Below are 21209 nucleotides of genomic sequence, written 5' to 3'. Positions count from 1 at the left end.
GATTCTTCGTGTGTGTGTGTGTGCCTGTGTGTGCATGTGTGTCTGTTTTCTGTTGCTGGCACTGTTATTGAGGGGGAGGAGGCCTGTTTCATTTCCACTGATTCGAGAGCAGTGCTGTACATCTTTCCATTATTGTATTAACAAAATCCTTTAATCATGTTAACATTTAATGGACTTTGTCATAACCTCACTAATTGACCCATCAGACTCTCTCTTTCCCATCAGACTCTCTCTCTCTGTCTGGATTCATCTCTTTCTTTTCCTATCTGTTTGTCTCTCTTTCTTTCTCTCTCCTTCTCTCTCTACAGTATCTCTCTGTCACAAACTCTCTAATTCTCTTTCTGGCTCTCTCTGGTCCCCTTTCTCACTCACTCGTCCTCTACCTGACCATCTGTGTGTCTGGATGGAGAAGACCCTGGCTGTCTGCCAGAGGAAGACTGCTGTCTCTACTGACAAATATGCTTTTATTATCTGAAAGGAGACCATTTGAACGAGTATTTATCTTGTGGTCTTGTTTGAACAGAAGTCTACAGGAATCAGGATTCTTATCTCCTAAACCCCTCCAGAATTGTAAGAGTTTGTTTTCTGGCATCGTCTTCAGGCTATTATAAAGGGTTCCTAAAACTTTGTCTTGAGAGATTCTGACCACCGCAAAAGATAGTGACACTGGGGGGAGCAGAGAGGGGTGGAGCTAGTTGGTATGCCTTCAGCACCCAGCCAACCATTGACCTGTATTATGCAAGACCCCGGTGTTGCACAAGGAGACACATTATGCCTCGTCAGTAAGTATAAAACCTTTGTTCCTGAGAGCCCAGTTGGGCTGCTCTGGAGGTTAATTGACCCCAGGCAGTCGCAGCCATAGCTCACCCCAGCCTCTGCCTCTCTTCCTGGGCACTGCAGCTCGGGGAGATGGCCTCTCCATGGGAGATTGACTTGGCGGATGATACTCCGCCGCACTCACTCTCTCTCTCTCTCTCTCTCTCTCTCTCTCTCTCTCTCTCTCTCTCTCTTTCTTTCTCTCTTTCTCTCTCTCTCTCTCTCTCTCTCTCTCTCATTCTTTGTCTTTTCCCCTCCTTCTCTCTCTCCCCCTCTCGTTCACTGTCTCACAGTTCTCTATGACTCACACATTAATGAGTAATCTACTGTCTCCAGCAGAGCAGATTGGGGTCTGCTGCCTGTAGGTCGCCCGAGAGAGAGGACCCCTGGGCGGGCTCAGGTCTTCAGAACGGCTCCTCGCCCTGGGGCTGGCCGCCTAGCTGCCCCCATCATTGCCTGAGTGAATACGGATGCTGGTCATGTCTGTCCGCCTGTGAGTGCCGATCAGATCTGCTGCAGATGTCAGTCAGGGCAGGAGGCAGCTGGTGAACCAGGGCCCACCTGGTGTCACATGCTCCCCACACAACAGAGCAAGCACCCTGATAGGCTCCTCCGACTGGAGCCGAGACACGTGGGGTGCTAAGCAGACCATATGAATAATCCTATCAGAAAACTGTGGGCCATTAGGAGTAAACCATATTTCCTTAATTTAATTAACTTTATAAATAAAATGGGATGGATAAACTATGGAGAAATGTGCAGCAACGCGTACTGTTTCTCAGACTACATTTGAAACAGGGTCTCTATTTTCTTGATTTAACAGATTGTGGGAGGTTTCTCACTGTTGTGTACCAGACAATTCAGTCCTGTGTGAGAGTGTACGATAACAACAGAGGCCTGATACACATCAGGACTAGTCATGTCAAGGTAAACAAACCCATGATGCATCTGCTTCCTCATATACCCCCTGGGGCTTTAGTAAGCAACACCACTGCCTCAGCCTCAGTATCTCACACACACAAACACACACACACATACACACCCTCACACACTCTCAGACACACACACACACACACACACATGACAGCCTGTGGTTTTCTTCTGTAGCAGTTGTAGAATTTCCAAAGCTCATTCTCCACTGTGATAATTACCCATGCTGCTCTCTGCTTCTCATTTGCATAATCAACAACAGCCAGCCATTCAGGAGGACACACAAAGGAGTATAATGAAACGACAGAGAAACAGGAAGCGTTTCAGCAGCCATTCAAGACATTCATCACATCTGGGGCTTTCATTGTCTTAAATTTAGCTTCTAGCATTTAGCACAATGACCGAGAAAGATCATTTGATAGACAGGAAATCACACTGACGCCAACACAATTTGGGCAACATTTGATGTTGCGCAACGGGACCAGTCATGGCTTTGATGGAACACCACATTGCCCTGCTGACTGTGACTGCTGATTGGTTGAGTCCACCAACCAATAACTTACTCCTGTTAGCATCCTTGGGTCATCCTACACATGGATCTTAGCATTAAGGAACAAACTTAACCCTTCAACAAGGAGTCCTGCGGGGTCTTCACCAGGTCTGCAGCAACATGAAACGTCAGTGGTGCTCTCCTCCTTCCCGTCTGGGTCCAGGGACACTTAGCCCTATTTCCGCTCTGGGTCCAGGGAGACTCAGCCCTCTTTCTACTCTGGGTCCAGGGACACTCAGCCCTCCTTCCCCTCTGGGTCCAGGGAGACTCAGCCCTCCATCCCCTCTGGGTCCAGGGAGACTCAGCCCTCTTTCCCCTCTGGATCCAGGGAGACTCAGCCTCTTTCCCCTCTGGGTCCAGGCACACTCAGCCCTATTTCCCCTCTGGATCCAGGGACACTCAGCTCTTCTGTCAGGCTTTTGCTCACTGTTGGAGATCACTTAGCTGAGAAGTTTTCCATGCACATCAAACAGAATGTATGGAGCATTGATCAACAGGCTTCACCCTGGCTCTCACACGTAGTCATTCACAATACATACACAGATCAGCTTTGATGTGATTGGGCTATTTGATGTTGCCGTGTGGAAATACTGACAAACAGGTCGGAATGAGAGAGGGGAAGGGAAAGTTCCATAAAGTGTCATAGTCAAAAGTATGCCCTGTCTGTCTATCTATCTATATGTTGCTCTATCTATCTCTCTCTCTCTCAGCCCCTTTCTCAATTTTTCTCCATCACACACACACACACATTCTGTTATTTCTTACTGTAAATAAATCATGAGACCCCATGCTAGGGTATTCAGCTACATGTGGGCACACCAGTGACACAGATACTTTGAAAACTCTTCTTCCACAGACCTGAAGCACCCAGACACCCCAGCTGAACACACTGACACAAAGCTGGGCTGACCTGAGGAGGAGGCCCAGCAGGAGGTCCCTGTTCTGAGGGATTCTAAAATGCGTGCTACATCAGGAGCCCTGACCTTTGATGGATTGGTGTGAGCACTTCACGTAAACAAGGACATTGTTAATATGTCATTTTCCTGTCTCAACTATCAGTGTATAGAAATTGTTTTGTACTGGACTGTACTGCACTGGGAGCCTGTTTATAAGTGTGAGCTGGTGTAAGTGTGTGTGTGTGTGTGTGTGTGTGTAGGCAGGGAGGTAGTTTCATCCTTCCATTGTTCTCAGAACTCTCTTCTCTGCCCCCTAGTGTCCTCCCTGTCTGTCTCCTTCCCTCCTCACTCTGCACCCTCCCCCCGGCCTGTCATCTCTACTCCTCCTTCCACTGTCTTGTCCCTCTCTTTCTCCCTCGTTTCCCCTCCCTGTACGTTTCCCGTGTTTCTCCCTTGTCTTCCCCGCAGCCCAGACTCAGTGACAGCCCCTCCACCTCCCCCCTCCTGGAACCTGCAGACATGAGCCCAGGCAGACCTGCTCAAAGAGAGAGAGAGGGAGAGAGAGGGAGAAAGAGAGAGGGAGAGGGAGAGACAGGGAGAAAGAGAGAGGGAGAGAGAGAAGGAGAGAGAGAGAGGGAGGGAGAGACAGGGAGAAAGTGAGCGGGAGGGAGAGGGGGAGGGGGAACGGGAGATGACAAAGGTTGAAAAAAGGATAAAGTGAGAGAGCTGCCAGTAGAGGGGATGATGGAGATATTTTGCCCCATTGTGGGAGGGTGTTGGGGGAAAAGAGAAATAGAGGGAGAGAGATCTGATTAAGAAAGTGAGAAAAGGAAGCAGTTTGAATGTAAAAGAAAAAGAGAGAGAGAGAGAGAGAGACAGTCAGTCAGGACTGTGGGGATATCAAACATCCTCAGGCTATTCCTCAACCTGAGTCCTCTCACAGAGAGGACACAACTTGTCTTTTATGTCACAAACTTGTGTTGCCTTTCAGATGGGGCTCAGACGTAGGTGTGCTGCTGGGGGATGATCAGGAATACAAATGCTTGGAGCTTTTGACTGGAAAAACAGGGAGATTATTGCACGAGCACAAGGTGGATTCTTGTGAGGCACACTTCTTTTGACATGGGCATTTGGGAGGGCAGGGGGCATGGGTGGAGGTGCACAAATGGTGGGTGAGACGAGGCACATCCCAGAACACACGTCTTATTTGAAGGATGGATGTGGACTGTATTATTTCAGCTGACCACATCATTAGAAAAGCAGTATTTTGTGAATTTCCTATCTGTAGTTTATCAATTACACCTGGCAGTTCATCACACTAGCCGATTGTGTTTTAGACGATTAACGTGTGTGTGCACGTGTGTGTATAATTCAGTTAACCTCCCCTTGCAAACACCCCCCTCCCCACACACACACACACACACACACACACATCCCTTTCTCTGTGTCACAATGAGATTAATTGAGTTGGTACACACACAAAGACCTAAAATGTGTTTTAGATTGAGGTTCAGGACACACTGCGGTGTAATGACTCATTTCCCCCCCCCCCCCTGCTCTGACTCACTACTCTCGGCCATCTCAGCACAGGACTTGCTCTCATATAAAAGGCCTGGAGTGAAGCATGTGAGTTTCATGTCCCCTCTTCACATGTATTGAGGACAGACATGTTCCGGATTTTACCAGTTCTGCTTTTTTTGAATCCTCATTACTATAGTTAAAATAATACACGACAAATTCTAATTATATGTTGCCTGCATATACATATGTTACTTCCGATCACTCTCAAGGACACATCCACTGTGAATATTCCCTGTGTTGTTTAATAAATTACCATAATTATAGAGAGGAAATAGAGTTTTCTTTTCGTATGTTTATGAAGAGCCATTAGTTTAATATATACAGATTTTGACAGATAGTTGAGGATAAAAAAAAAAAAAAAACTGAGGATTCACCCACCAAGTGTGTTTTATCTTGGCTCAGGGTAGCTGATGTCTGGGGAATGAGAGTATAATGAGCCGTCTGGCGGGCGCCAGGATTGTCATTTCTTTAGGGCTTTAACCAAAACACACCTGCGCAGATCTTAGACACACCGGCTGTGAACCCTCGTCGGAGATGGCTGAGTCTGTGTTTAAAGTGCAGTTGGAACTTTCTGACAACCTGAAACAGCAAAGCTGTATTAAGCCTGCATGGCCATTATCACAGCCGGATATATAAGCATGACTGGTTTAGTGGAAGACTTTATTCACTCAATCCATGCAGTAACTCTAACCTTTCCCATCAACTAACACCCATAAAAATCTATTCTCATCTTACAAACGTTTAAAATTCCAGACAACACCTTTTCAGCGCACACTGGATCCACCCACGCAATGTATATAGGTCTTACATTTGTATGTCTATCAGCGAGAGGGCAAAAGCTAGGTAACTTGGTAAAACAGAATAACTTTGACAGGTGTGGCAGTTTGAACAACAGTACACTGCTCTGATCCTGGCAGCACAGCTGTTGGATTTGACAGCTTCACATCCCTGCCTCACATATTTCCTTTATGACAGCAGTAAAGATGTTTATAACTGTAAGATGCAGTCAGTGAATTCAACTGGCCTTCTGATGCCCTTCCCCCCCCCTTTTTCTTCTAGAAGGTGCCGGAAAAGCCACAAAAGAAATGCCCCTGGAATATTTAGCCAGTCCTTAAATAAAGGAGCCAGAGGCAGACGATAAATAATTCACTTAGTAAACGCAGGGCCTGCTGACACCTACACACATACAGTAACACACACTATAATTTGATGCTCATTTTTCATGCGGGCTGGTGCTTTGGTCTTTGTGTCCTGCTGTAGGGAGCCCAGACAGTGAGAGGTTTATGGACAGCTGGACCCTACTGTATGGTGTGTTCAGTCATCCGGGCCAGCACTGAAGGGATGGTGATAGGAGGGTAAACTTAAGAAACAAAATGTTCGTGGAGGATTAACAAGAAGAAAGAAAGATCCTGAAACTGCTCCCGGTCTAAACGGGTGTTAGCGGTCAACCTTCCAAACATCTGAATGACCCACCCCCAACCCCACCAGTGAAGTGTGGTTATGTGTGGTACACGTTTTAATGTGTCTCTTTGTCTGAGGACAGGCTGTGTGTCTCTGTTTGACCCCTGTCTTAGGATTCTGACCCTTAGAGGCATCAGTTAGCAGAACAATGTGTTCGAGCCTCTCTTGGGACCCAATCCGAGCTCTAGCGCTAATGGGAACAGATATCCATTTTATTTCCCGCACCTCATACTCCCCTCTCTCTCCCTCATCCTTATCCTCCTCGCTGGTTGAGACTCTCGGAGAAAAGGGCTGGTTCGACAGATGACTGACGGCTTTGTTTAGCCAACCAGACGCCGAATGCTTCGAGCACCGTGGTTGGAACTGTGACGCTATTGGCTGTCTCTCTAGAGAGTCGGGGTTGTTCTGATATTAACGACTGCTGAGGAGACAGCGGCGTGTCTATGTGCTCCGTATGACAGCTGGTCGAGGACGAGATGCGCCGTTAACAACCGTGGAGAAGGACAAGGGGGACTGAGAGAGGACTCTCCAACTGCTCTCGGTTAAGGACTTTTCGTTTTTCGACAAGTCGAAAGCAGCTGCTTGCCAGGAGGGACAAACAAAACCTTTATCTCCAACTGCGTAAAAGCAAGAATACTCTGATTGTTGGTTGGAGGTGTTGCGCTCTTTCTCGCTCCTCACCGGACCAGCGCACTATCAGGAAACAGCATAGGGAATACGCTATCTATCATTGGGGAAAAACGACTTTTGCGGGTAAGTTTTCTAGATCGATGTCAGTACCATATATATACCTGTTCATGTCGAGCTGTTATTTTGTCATTCTAAATTAACGTTAATATACATTTTATTTTTTTAAAGGGTCTTTACTCAGCTCAGACCAGCCACCAGCCGTAGGTATAGCTTTGTCTAGCAACGTAAAATAGCCAACATTAGGCAGGCAATTGTTCTAAACGTGAACATGTTTTTTGTGACAGGACTGTACCCTACCCAGCTAACACATAATCTTCGAACCTGGATAGGGAAGCATATGCGCAACTGTGCAAGATGCGCCTTTAAAGCAAAGTGTACTGCATACACACGGATATGAGAAATACAAACATCATAGACTGGGATGGACATATATGCGTTTTTTTCTGTCATGGTCCATAAGCCTACGCTGTTTAGAGAACGCATACAGCGCGCGTCTAGAAGAAAAATAATGAAAGATTAGCTCTTTTCCCTCAATAACACCTCTCATTTTCACTCCCACCGTTCTCTGCTCTCCGTTAAATCATCCTGTTGCAGTCAGAGTACTGGTTCACGGTACCTGACACGAAAGCACGTCGAATTGCCTAGTATATTTCACATACACACCGACACACACGCACACGCACACGCACGCACACACACACACACACACTTTCATTAGGGTTTTGATACATTCTGCCAGCATAACGTAGGCGCGCTTGGCCGTTGCATAATTAGGCAAACGAGGCATTATACGTTGTGCAGTGCATAACACATTCAACAACACAGATATAGGGATAGGGGTGTAAGGAGGAAGACCATAGTCTTGCTAGATCTTTCTGCAGCTGGAAGTCTTAGCCCAGACCCCCACCCTCCCTGCACACACACACACACACACACACGCCACACAAACGCACACTCACACATATGTACATCTACAGTATACTAACACCCAGACAAAATAAATGAACATATCCATGCCTGGTCACAGGCAGTCGTCATGGTGAGAAAATGGCAGCCTGAAAACTCCATGTGACCATTTGAGAGCCTTAAGAGGAACGGGAAGCTGCTGTTCTGTCCTCTGTTGCCGGCTCCGCTTGGGATCGCCACTGGACCAGGCCGTCGTCCACATGTAGCTTTGACCACTCACGACCCTGTTCACAACCTTCCGACAGACACGAGAGGGTGACAGTCTTGTCTTGTTCTTCAATGACGAGCATCTTTTAAAGCTGGGCTTAGATCCGACAGGCTCGGAAGCTTTCAATATGGTTTGTAATGTTCTATTGTGTTGTTGTAGACCTCACATTGGAATACTGGGAAGTTTCATGATGCAACAGACTATCTGGGAATGCTTGTGCAGTTGTCTGAGGCGGGTTAGATGGTTGAGTGGTTAGCGAGTCGCGCTATTTATCAGAAGGTTGCTGGTTCGATTCCCGCCCATGCCAAATGACATGTACCCTACTTGCCTCGGGGGAATGTCCCTGTACTTACTGTAAGTCGCTCTGGCTAAGAGCGTCTGCTAAATGTAAATGTAGTCAATACATGGCTTAGTCCTCAAGTAACCCTGACGTTAACCTCTGAAATTAAAGCAGCTGTTTGTTCAGTACTTATTGGACTCTGTGCCTTTCACTCTGCACCTTATCATGCGTCATCTAAAGTGACGACACAGGTGATGCAACCAAACACCCATCCCATTAAGGGTAGATCTAATTGAATCAATAAACATTTCTCCACAGCAAGGCTTACAGTATAATGTGTTCCTTTGTGAGTAGTCTAATCGATCCTGCATGCACTTTTATAAGATAAACGGTATTTGGAGCTTGGTTTCCTCCTCGATGGTTGTCTTGTTGAGAGGGATCTGCGTCCGTGGGAACCGGTTCGTTTTTTAGATTTTCAAATGATGTCATCCGTTTTACGTGTGTAGCATTTGCGGTTTAAAGATGTGTGTTTGCTTACGCTGGAGAATGGAACGGGTTATCAGACGGAACTCACTAAACTCGATTCTACGTCTCCAAACCAATTCCTTTTAGTTTGCATAATGGCAGTAACAAGCTTCTCCGTGGCATCGGCTGTTATACCTGAATGAGAGTATGTGATAGGAGCTCAGGAACAGCCAAAGGGAAGAATCTCGCTCAGTCAAGCACAAACCCCCTGTGTGACTCCTGTTCCTGAACAGTTACCATCCAAGTATTCTTTACCTGGCTCTAGCATCTCTGATGTGTGTCTAATCGAGATGTGCGGGTCACTGGATGGATTCATCAACCAAATCTTTCATCCGATCAGAGGTAGTTTGTGAGTGTGGTGGAGATGGGCCTGGGTGCTGAGGAGGCTCCTGTGAGGGGACAGGCTGTAGAGCAGTGGCCCTCTCCAGCCTGACCTGGTGAACACGTCACAGGCCTGCTGCCCGGGTTCACCTGCTGTGTTCTCCATCTGTTCTGGGCTCACATTCATATGCTCTGAACAGCCCTCTCTACTGTACGGTAGAGCTGCTGGATCGGGGAGATGAACAGGGTGTTGATGCTGACACCAAGCCAGGTAGACCTTCTCCTGAAGAATGAGATGCACTGTCAAGATGCGTGGACACACTCATATCCTTGTTACGTTGGTTAGACTCGCTCGCCAGTTTATGCTGTGCACTGGCAGCATCCACTAGATTTTCAGTGACATTGTTTATAGGAGGTGGTCGCGAGTCGAAGGCAGATTGAAACCATTAGCGATTCCAGGAAACTTGCTATACACACATAACCACACATACAGTGCACACACACACATACAGACACGCACGCACACGCACACACATATAGGCACACACCATATTACACTTCAATCAAAAATCTATGAAATAAAAATGAGCCCCAGGCCGACCCCTGTTCCATGGTCAGGTAGCCCTTTCCCTGTGACCTGCCTCAGCTCTACACCGATTACTGAAAACAATTGGAGAGAGACACGGCATTATCAGACCCATGAAATTATAATAAAGAGATCCGTGTTCCCGGTAAATGTTTCCAGTCGCATATAAGGATTGATTGTGTCAGTTAGAGGGGAAGCGTATATCTGCAGGCATGTGGCCCCTTGACCAGTCATATATTATTCATCCAGATAGCAGGACGTCTGTCTCCCAGCCTGCACACCAAATACATCTGCACCTGCTCATTCAATTTGGCTGTGACTTTGAAGGATATGTCTCCTCCTCCCCCTCCCTCTGCTTCTGCCGAACAGCTACAGGAGGCATTATGCAGATGCCTTTAAGTAAGTGTGTGTGTGTGTGTGTGAGAGAGAGTTTGTGACTACAGTATGTGTGTGTGAGTTTATGCATGAGAGAGGGGGGGAAAGAGAGAGAGAGAGAGAGAGAGAGAGAGAGAGAGAGAGAGAGAGAGAGGGAGAGAGGGAGAGAGGGAGAGAGGGAGAGAGGGAGAGAGGGAGAGAGGGAGAGAGGGAGAGAGGGAGAGAGGGAGAGAGGGAGAGAGGGAGAGAGGAAGAGAGGAAGAGAGGGAAAGGAGAGAGGGGGGTGGGAGGAAGATTGTGTCGGAGGAGAAATAGATGTTTGCATGCTTGCCATGTCTTTGACCCTATCAAAAGCTGCCTCAAAATCTGATATGCAAACATTATAATGCACTTCAAAATGCATATGTATGCATGTATTCTTGTGTGTGTGTGTGTTGCATAGTGTTCATGTCAAACGTTGTAGTGTTTTTTCTGCATGCCTGCACGGTAAGCCATGTTGGCGAACTTTCAACTGTGTGTGAACTCATGTTTGTTCCCCTTTACTTAACCCAATGTCACGCAGAGACTGGAGAGAGCTTAGGCCAGGCCTGGGGGGGTGGCGGGGGGTGGGGGGTTCATTTGCAACATTGATTGTGCATTAACAGTTGACTCTGGGCTAATCTACGGCCATGCAAGAGCAGGTGTAAAGGGGAAACGCTTCCGCCTGCCACGCACCCTACCTCATTATACACTCTGCGTAGTGGCTTCTGTTTAATGGACTCTGGTCCTACCTTGAAGAAAGTGTAATGGTAAATCAATGAGGTGAAGGGCAGGGGGAGGTACACTGGCCCCCTCACTCTGGCACCACCCACCCAGGAGCTGATTCAGCACTCTGACAGGGGTGGGGGGGTGGGGGGGGGGGTGCAGGTTGGCAGCTGGAAGCTTGGAGCAAGACAAGCTAGTGGTCTGACAGGCAGGCAGGCTGATTCTGTAGGCTGGTAGGCTGACAAACAGGCAGGCAGGCAGGCAGGCAGGCAGGCAGGCAGGCAGGCAGGCAGGCAGGCAGGCAGGCAGGCAGGCAGGCAGGCAGGCAGACAGACAGGTAGTCTCATCTCTGGTTGACGTACGTGTTAATACAGGGTGTTCTATGAGAAGAGAGGAATAGGAGGAGATGAGTCCTCCACACAGTTTTGATCGACACAGAACGAACAAAGAGAGAGCGTGATGAAAAGGAATGGGTTTGATGAGAGAGAGAGAGAGAGAGAGAGGAGAGAGAGAGAGAGAGAGAGAGGGAGAGAGGGAGAGAGAGAGAGAGGGAGAGAGGGAGAGAGGGAGAGAGAGAGGGAGAGAGGGAGAGAGGGAGAGAGGGAGAGAGAGAGAGAGGGAGAGAGGGAGAGAGAGAGAGAGGGAGAGAGGGAGGGAAAGGGATGGGGAAGGGGAGGGGGAGGGGGAGGGGGAGTCAGGGAAGAGGGGAGAAGACCTTTCAGACCTATTACCAATGGATCAAAATTCCCCGTGAACCATTTGAACAACACACAGGGCCATTTCTCCTGAAAGAAGAGGCAATTCTCCCGCTGCCCTGCTTTCCACTTTACTGTGACCTTTGTGTCTCCCCAGCAGACCGAGCCTGTGCTTTGTAAGGGTTACTATTCTGCAGGATGGAGCACCAGTCCGGGTCACCAGCTGAAACCTTACAGACTACTTAATCACCGCCCTGAGGCACAATACTGTACCAAATGGCACAGCTGTATTCTGCACCCACTCTCCCCCCGCCCCCCCTTACCAAAAAACGTTTTGTTCCTCATGTGAAAATGTCAATTTTTACATAACCTCTAAAGTGGTTAGGGAGGCATGACCATCTACTGAACCAGTATCATCGTTTCCCTCTCTTCTCCACTCGACCCCCGCACGCCCCCCCCCCCCACCCTGTGACCAGGGATTTACTGTCCACTCCAGCCCTGCAGCCTCTGGTCTAAACCAACAGAGCCGGCTGGTCGGAGAGTTACCGCCTCGCTGTCACACTTCTCTGCAGCTGGCTGACCCTCTCTGCACACACATTAATACACCAGCTTTCACGTCCTCATATCTCACTGTTCCAATTATACACAATACACAGCCTGTGGATGTGAGCGAGTTAGATTGTGTGTGAATGTCAGTGTGTGCGCGTGCGAGTTTGCCTGTCTTATAGCCCAGGCTTTAGTTTGGCAGTTTAATACAGTCTTGTGGTGCACACGAGACCTGAGTTTGAATGCTATAGGTCAGTCTGTAACAGTACAAGCAGTATCCCGAACAGTATCTGGTTCCACATCTCGCTCTATGCCATTTCAAACTGGGCTGCATCGTCTTACTGATTAACAGCATCCATCTAGTTGTGATTGCATTTGCCCTGTGGATTGTCTATATCGCTCTCTGTCCAGGCGACAACAGGCCAAATGCTAGTTATTGTCACTTAATGCCAACAAACCACACTTCTCCTCTGCCGATGGTTTCCTTTCTCCCATTTTGATCTTCCTACTATACAGAGATTTCTAGTTTTCAGCTCAGCTTTATTTGGGAGATGGTTGATTTCCTCTTTTATCTCCTGGCTGAGGTTTTAAAAGCAGACCATGAATGCTTCCTTCATGTGACAGAGGTTAATATGCCGGTATTGATACCAAAGCACGTCCTCTGGCCCTCCTCCCCCTTCCATCTTCTCTTACTGGTCTATGTTCAGTGGTAATTGAACAAATGATTTGGCGAAGGTAATCTGGTGGGTGTGAACACGTTAGGCTAGTCTTTAGTGTTGATGGAACTGGATCTGTGCTAGGTCCTGAGCATAGGGCATGACTGCACTGAACCAATGTGCTGTAGGCTACTTCTCTATACTATACTTTACACTGTATGCCACACAAACTTTGAAATGGCTTGAACTCATTATTCTTATAAGTTAATTCATGTAATTTAAATATGAATTATGTAATATGCCATTTTTAAGAGTTTATATGCTATCAAAGACATGTAGACCCTCACTGAGGTATTAGAACCATTAATGGGTCGTTCTATCGCCATGCTGTGACAATAGAGACATGGACCAATGGTCTCTGAAAGATGTTAGCCTATCCAAATAGGAAATTCCATTAGCATTTTGCCGGCTCAGGGAACTTGTATTATCCCTTAGCTCCTGTCCTCCTGCTCACTCTCATCCCATAATTAAACAGTGCCTTCACCCTGTTCTCCTCAGCGCAGCACAGGGGCCCTGGGCTATCTGACACTTCAGCCTCACAAGGTGCCTCATCCAGTTGTCTCACTCGGTGTCAGTGGGCGAACAGCCCATAATGTCCTCCCGGACCAGACCAGTCCAGCTCAGAGAATGCAGGATTATGAATTAAACATCCTGAAAAGGACGTGCCCTACATGTTTCTGAATGAGCACGGCAAATTTAAGATCTAGTGTTGAAGCTTGGTTGTGTAAATCCAACGTAGATCCAACAGATATTGGCCAGAATGAGGGCTGTTTTGTGCTGCTGTAGAAATGTGTTGAATGTTATACAGTGACATGTAACCTTGTTCAGTAGAAGGCAAGAATGGTAGGATATCCATATTTAATTACATCAACTGTAGAGATCTACAACATTATCTGTAGGTCTGAAGACAGTATATTCGCAGACACAGTTCAGGACATCCTGTTGTTAATATAAGTGGATTGAACAGTCCGGGAAATTAGGAGCCGTGTTAACTCTGCCACAAACAAATGGTAACTTTCCATTTTTATTAATCAAGTCTGGATTTACATAACCACAGTTTATTCACTTAAGAGTAGGCAATCAACACTAGGAAGCAGCATAAACATGGCTTTGTCTCATCTGATTACAATGCTGATGTAATCACCCAGTACATCATATTAGCATGGCTCTGGCAGGGAAACAATGAATTAATCGTGAGTAATGAAAGTATAAATCACATCCTAAACCTGTGAAACACCTCTGAAGTGAATTGGTTATTTCATTTGTTTGTTCAAGACCCTGGCTGAATCTGGAGGTACATACAATACAATAAAAATGTGCTTTCAGAAAGCAGTAGCTTTTCGTTTATAGAACCTTTTTTTTCTCATACTCGCTGCAATAGGCCTATACATTTTTTTGACATAATTTTGTGACCGCAGGAAAAGGTATTGATCACATAAGAGATATTGTTTACTGACATGAAGTTATACCCAAAGATTGTTTCCATTTAAACTATTAGCAGGAAAAGTAGATGAGAAAACAACAGAATGCAGGCCCTAGGGACACAAAATGGCTGCCTACCATGATTGATGTTGGAGTGGGAGGCAATAAGAGTTAACCTGAGCACATTAGGGTGTGTGTAACTGTGATTGCTAAACACAGAAGCCAAAGTGAGCCTGGTTGAGGATCTGAACCGAGCAAACTGAATAACAGTGCTAAGCTTGCTTTCTAGAACAGAGATTAAACTGCATTGCCCTATAATGAGGAGAGGCTGAGGGGAGGGACAGAGAGAGAGAGAGAGAGAGAGAGAGAGAGAGAGAGAGAGAGAGAGAGAGAGAGAGAGAGAAAGAGAGAGAGAGAGAGAGCGAGAGAGCGAGAGAGCGAGAGAGCGAGAGAGCGAGAGAGCGAGAGAGCGAGCGAGAGAGGCAGGAAGAGGCTGCGGTAGGGGGGAAAGAGGCTAACCACGTTTATCAGAATGCTCTGGGTGTTTCGGCTTATTATTAAAGTGCCAGGTGCTTTGAAAAATAACCCCCCCCCCACACCTCCCTCTCTCCCTTTAGCTCTCCTCCCCAGCCTCCTTACATCCTCCACCGCTCTCTCTCCCTCTTCTTTCCTCGCTTGCTCCTTCCTCAGCCTCAATGCATGCCTCATCTCAAAGCGCCTCCCTCCCCCCTTTCCCTTCCTTCTGTCAGGGGCTTGAGGAATGAACTCTTGGCCTGGTGTTGCTAGTGGACCAGACTGCAGTGTTTCTGCTGCATGCTCACTTTTTCATCTCACTCTGTCTGCTCGAGTGGAAACAGAGAGGGTGATGGAACGAGCCAGTCGCTTTAGCTTGCTCTCTTTCTTATCCCTCTCTTTTTTTATCCATCACCTCTCCCCCTCGCCCGCCCACCCTTCCATCTCTCACTCCCCTTTCCTTGTTTTTTACCTCCCACCTTTCAGTCTCTCTTCTTTTTCATCTGTCAGTTCTGGTGTTTGTCGTTGCGCTGTGCAGCTCAAGTTCAGGCAGTCGCCATCACACCCATCCGTTCAGTAAAAGGTTGTTATGTGTGACAAATGACACCGCTGGCTGACTGTGGAAAAATAGCAAACAAACGGCATGCTACATGGAACCTGCACATTGTGCACATTCACTGAGGGAGGAATTGACGAGCAAGTTGGGATGAACACGCACATACCAGGTTTTCTGGTGGATATTGAACTCTGTTTATTTTGCACTGATCGGTTGCCCATTTCACCTTGGTGAAGGCCATCCAAACTTTGAGGAGTTTTGACCCTTGAGATATACGCTTAAAGCGCAAATAGCTGCCATTTATGAGTTTAATAAGACATCTATTTAAGTCCAAACATACTCATCCCCCTAATGTCAGTTTAATACCAGGGATGTCCCAGGAGGTACCCTGTAAGGTCAATCAGATATAAACCCAGGGTGGTTTCTTGAAGGCTCTGCAATATAAATGTCAACATGCGTCAGTATGCCCATAACAAATGTCAATAGACCTAAATCCCTTCTGCCCTTTTACCTACGTCATATTTCCCTGTTTTCATCACGTCACGCTCACTGTGTTTTCTCCTGCTGTGTTTTGCAGATGGGAATGGATCGGCATGGCGACGCTGGGCGACGGCCGTCTGTTTGCTGAGTTGGACGCGACTTCCCGAACATCCCTTTCTCATCGCTCCGGGTCAGCTTGACCGCTGTTTGACCGCAGCCTCTGGAGGAATCGCTGACGGTGGTCACCGCCTGAAGGGCCTTACGTTGAGGATTCTTCTCCCGTAAAGGCACAGCTCCCTGGGAAGCCCACACAAGTGGGGCGGGAGGGGGGAAAGTCAATACCCTCAGCCACGACAAACGATTCATTATTTGTGAAGTTATACAGCTGAGCCAACTTATTCTACAAGGACCAATTATTTACTGGAGGTCTCTGGCCAATATGAAGGCCGTGCGGTTTGTGGAGGGGTTGTGTGTGTGGCTAGCCATGGTCTCCTGTGTGCTGGGCTCTGACGAGAGGCAGGACTGCCCCGAGCTATGCGTGTGTGAGACCAGGCCCTGGTTCTCCCCCAACTCCATCTACATGGAAGCCCCCACCATCGACTGCAATGACTTGGGACTTTTCTCACTGCCGGCGAGATTACCCGCCGACACACAGGTGCTGCTCTTGCAGACCAACAACATCGCTAAGATCGAGAAACCCCTGGATTACCTGGCCAACGTCACTGAGATCGACTTGTCCCAAAACAACCTGTCGTCCGTCCGGGACGTCCAGCTGGGGCTGATGCCTCAGCTGCAGGCTCTCCACCTGGAGGAGAACTGGATCCGAGAGCTGCCAGACAGCTGCCTGGACCATCTGGCTGGCCTGCAGGAGCTCTACCTCAACCACAACCTCCTCTCCTTCATCTCCGCCACAGCGTTCCAGGGCCTCCGCAAACTGCTGCGTCTGCACCTCAACTCCAACAGGCTGCAGGTGATCGACAGAGCCTGGTTCGAGGCTACGCCTGGCCTGGAGATCCTGATGATTGGGGAAAACCCTGTGGTCTCCATCCAGGACTTGAATTTCAACGCCCTCACTAATCTCCGCAGCCTGGTGCTGACCAGGATGAACCTGTCCCAGCTGTCTGATGACGCTCTGGCTGGCCTGGACAACCTGGAGAGCATCTCCTTCTACGATAACACGTTCCCCGAGGTTCCTCACGCCGCCCTGAGGAACCTGAAGAACCTCAAATTTCTGGACCTGAACAAGAACCCCATTGGGAGGATCCAGCGGGGCGACTTTGCTGACATGTTCCATCTGAAGGAGCTTGGGATCAACAGCATGCCAGAGCTGGTGTCCATCGACAGCTTTGCCCTGAGCAACCTGCCCGAGCTGACCAAGATCGAAGCCACCAACAACCCCAAACTCTCTTACATCCACCCCAACGCCTTCTACAAGCTGCCCAGACTGGAGACGCTCATGCTGAACGGGAACGCCCTCAGCGCTCTGCACAGGATCACAGTGGAGTCCCTGCCCAACCTGCGGGAGGTGAGCATGCACAGCAACCCCATCCGCTGCGACTGCGTGGTGCGCTGGATGAACATGAACAAGACCAGCCTGCGCTTCATGGAGCCGGACTCCCTGTTCTGCGTGGAGCCTCCGGAGTACGAGGGGCAGCACGTCAGGCAGGTCCACTTCCGAGAGATGATGGAGATCTGCCTGCCCCTCATCTCCCCGGAGAGCATGCCTGGACACGTCAGCGCCCAAACGGGCAGTTCCGTCTCGCTCCACTGCAGAGCCTTCGCAGAACCGGAACCGGAGATCTACTGGATCACCCCGTTCGGAACCCGGATTCTGCCCAACACCGTCTCTGATAAATTCTACATGCACCCGGAAGGAACCTTTGACATCTATGACATCACTGAAGCAGAGGCGGGGCTGTACACCTGTGTGGCCCACAACCTCGTGGGGGCGGACCTGAGGTCCGTCTCCGTGGAAGTGAACGGCTATTTCCCCCAGCCTATCAACGGATCTCTCAAGGTCAACATCCAATCGGTGGACACCAACTCGGTCCTGGTGTCCTGGAAGGCAGCCCGCGGCAGCATGGCCCCCAACATCAAGTGGTACGTCGCCACAGACGTCAACCAGCCAACCATGGCCTTCACCGCCCGTGTCCCCTCTGACATCACCGTCTATAACCTCACCCACCTGAGCCCGGACACGCGGTACGAGGTGTGTGTGGACGTGCGCAGCATCCACTACCAGCACGACACCAAGTGTGTCTACGTGACCACCAAGGGGCTGGAGTTGGCGGTGCAGGCATCGGAGCGCTGGGACGCGGCGGTGGTGGCGGTGTTTGGCGTGCTGCTGACGGCGGTTTGCGTGGCCTGCCTGCTGGTCTACGCGTCCCTGAGGAACCATCACCTCTACAGCGATACGGGGGAGTGCCCCTCCAAGCTGTCCCTGACGCCTGAGAACGCAGGGCTGTCCCCTCCCTTCTTCACCAGACTGTGGGTCTCTGGGAGAGGGCTGCCCAGTGCTGTACAGGTGAAAACCACAGTCGTAAATGTATCCGACAACGCCTTTTAACAGCCACGCTCCCCCCTCCTGTGGAGAAACACGCGCCAACCACGGAGAAACAGACAAGGCCATTGAGAAAAAGGGAAAACCTGCAGGACTCTGTTTAACATGTGCATCCTTTATGCCTTGACTGTAACATTCTGGGATAATTATGCTAAATCATTGGATTGGGAAGGAGAGGCGTGTGGAGGCAGGACATTCACTCTCCCAGCTAGAACCTAGTCTGTCAGGAGCTGCTGCCTGGTAGCAGCTGCATCAAGTTAAATTCACCAGGCTAAAAACACACTCGTGGACATACCCCTGGGTCATAAACAGAGAAGTACATCATTAAAAAGATGGTGAAAATGACGGCGACGAGGACGAAGATGACGATGGTATCGACGATGAAGAGGGGTGAAGGAGGACTACACAGAAGGCGATGATGAAGGTGTTCTCTCTTTGTTATTGACTGTTAAATGTGTTGAGCGTAGTGGAACTGTCCTTGTGGTCCTAAGCAATACCGTCTGTGCAGTTCAACATTCATAGACGAGATAGAGGTGACACTTGTCCAAGCAGGGAGCAAGTCTACTGTAGTAGGATAGACAATAACAGTGAGCTATGGTGTACAACTTTTGATGAAATATACCCTTCTCCCCCTTTTCTATTTAAAGCAGAGATGATTTTATTGTTATATTCTTTATATGTAACAGAACCTGTCTGCATAATACATGGGCAGTATTGACTGGTGGCAACTAAGAAAAGACACCGTTCATTCTTGTGAGATCAAGTTCACGAAAGCAAAGTAATTCAGTACAATTCAGCTACAGCTCAGTATCTCAAGAGGGCATTTAAGAAGATGTTGTTGTTTTTTTTTAGTTCTCAAAAAGGGCAGAGCCTAAGGGGATGAGACAGGACTATGATTGACAGAAGTTTGACAGACCCACGTAAATGTTGGATTGATTTTTTGTGCGGATGGGTAGAGTGCTGTCCTTTGTGGCATCTCGCTGAGAGGAAGGGGGAGGGGCCATGGGTCTATTCAGCCTCGGTAAGTGCCTACATAAACGACTTCAGAGGACAGGAGAGCTTCGGCAGAATCACCACATACAAACCGCAGAACACAGCCATGTCATAACTACAGAGTCACAGGCTAAACTCCAGTACTTTTAGTGAAAATATATTTGCAGTATTTTTAGCATAAACATTAAAAAAAAACCATTATGTTCTTGCTTTGGGTGTTAAAGTTAAAAGCCATTTTTATATTGACTGTACTATCTGTGATAAGTGGGCACAATGAAATAAATAACAACGTGCTGAATAAAAAAAAAAGAAAAGAATAAATGTCAATTTTTTTTGTAATAACGAGGTGGCAGTATTTTTTCAATTTTTCTTACCCTTTGCTGTTGGAATTATAACCACTGGTGTGATTATAGCTTCAGATGTATCTAGTGATTGCTCTACCTAGCAGATAATGTACCATTTCCTGTCAACCCCCAGTATTGGTAACCTTTACAGTTCAAGGACGTTCACTCAGTTGTGAACAACCACCTCACTGTTCACACAGATGTGTGTAATGAGGTTGTAAGACATCAGAAAAAAAAACGAGTCAGTATATATTGTATGTATGTATGTGTGTGTGTGTGTGTGTGTGTAGGTGTTGTACAATGGTCGATTGCCTGTCCCAGATATAGCCAAAGACAGAGGCTCATTAGCCGGCTCATTAAGGACATGTTCGTCCTCCAGACACTCTCTCAGCGCTCCAGAATTAGTCGCAAAGTCACCCGGCTACGACGCGCACAGCCTCCAGAGTGGGCCAGGCCTTGTCCAAGCCCAGCCCCGGAGCCCCTGAGCCCCGGAGCCCCGGAGTCGCGTTCTGTTAGTTTGATGAGAGGAGGGTGTGCGGAGAAACGGGGAGAGATGATGGATGTCAGTCAGCAGCAGGGTGACACGGTGGATTTATCAGGCAGGGGGCAGGGCCCATTCATCAGGCCAGCGCTTCTGCTCAACAGACAGGCCTCTTTTAGAGTGGGACCATCTGTCAGAGACCCAGGCACTCAGAGGATGACTAGGCCCCTCCACAGGTACCGCTCACAGAGACGGCGCCTGTGTACTCCCAGTTCACAGAGCATGCTGTCTGGTGTGGTCGCAAACACATCAAATATCTGTCTGTCTGTCTGTCTGTCTAACTATCTGTTTGTCAGCCTTCCTGCCTCACTGCCTTCCTGTCTGTCTGTCTGCCTGCCAATTACCCTGTCTGTCTGTCTGTCTGTCTGTCTGTCTGTCTTCCTGCCTGCCTTTCACACAAACCCAGATCGACAAGACTGTTATAATTTTTGTTAACCTGGATAACAGAAAGGTGGTCTATTCAGACAGTGTGTTCTACATTCAAATAACAGCAAATGAAAAAGGGCAGGGTATTTTGGAGGGAGCAGCTCATGGTCATGGGTATTAGAAATATTGTTTCTTATTAGAACAGTCATGATTTGATTACATCCTTGGGTGAATAAGCTGAATGTTATCCTCAAATTCATTCCTCCCTCTCTGTGGCTGTCTACTCCCCCCCCCCCCCCCCTTTTCTCCCTCTCTCCCTGTTTCCATCTATCTGACTGCCACCCTCCCCCTCCCTCACACCCCTCCTCCCCTCCCTGCCACCCTCCACTGGAGCGCTCATGAATTTTGTCGATAGCTTTTTACTGCAAATTTGTACATTTAAAGCTACCTTCATAGGGGGGAAAAAAAGGATTTTGTTGAAATCCTACATGAAAAGACCTGGTGAGTTGTCACCATTTAATCTATACCCAGGAAAAAGAGGGGTTTCT

General features: G+C 48.3%; 1 protein-coding gene across 1 annotated transcript; it reads left to right on the top strand.

Annotated features, from left to right (window-relative positions):
* The first annotated feature begins 15964 nt into the window (after positions 1-15964).
* On the top strand, positions 15965-19698 carry lrrn3b (leucine rich repeat neuronal 3b). Its single transcript, XM_084702083.1, has one exon. It carries the CDS (start codon positions 16297-16299, stop codon positions 18421-18423), a length of 2127 nt encoding a protein of 708 aa, XP_084558209.1. The 5' UTR covers positions 15965-16296; the 3' UTR covers positions 18424-19698.
* Positions 19699-21209: the final 1511 nt, after the last annotated feature.

Source organism: Hypomesus nipponensis, chromosome 7 (genome assembly GCF_054491055.1).
Source record: "Hypomesus nipponensis isolate SF chromosome 7, ASM5449105v1, whole genome shotgun sequence".
Classification (NCBI taxonomy): Eukaryota; Metazoa; Chordata; class Actinopteri; order Osmeriformes; family Osmeridae; genus Hypomesus; species Hypomesus nipponensis.
Note: the sequence above shows the minus strand (reverse complement) of the source record. Positions and strands in the feature narration are given on the sequence as shown.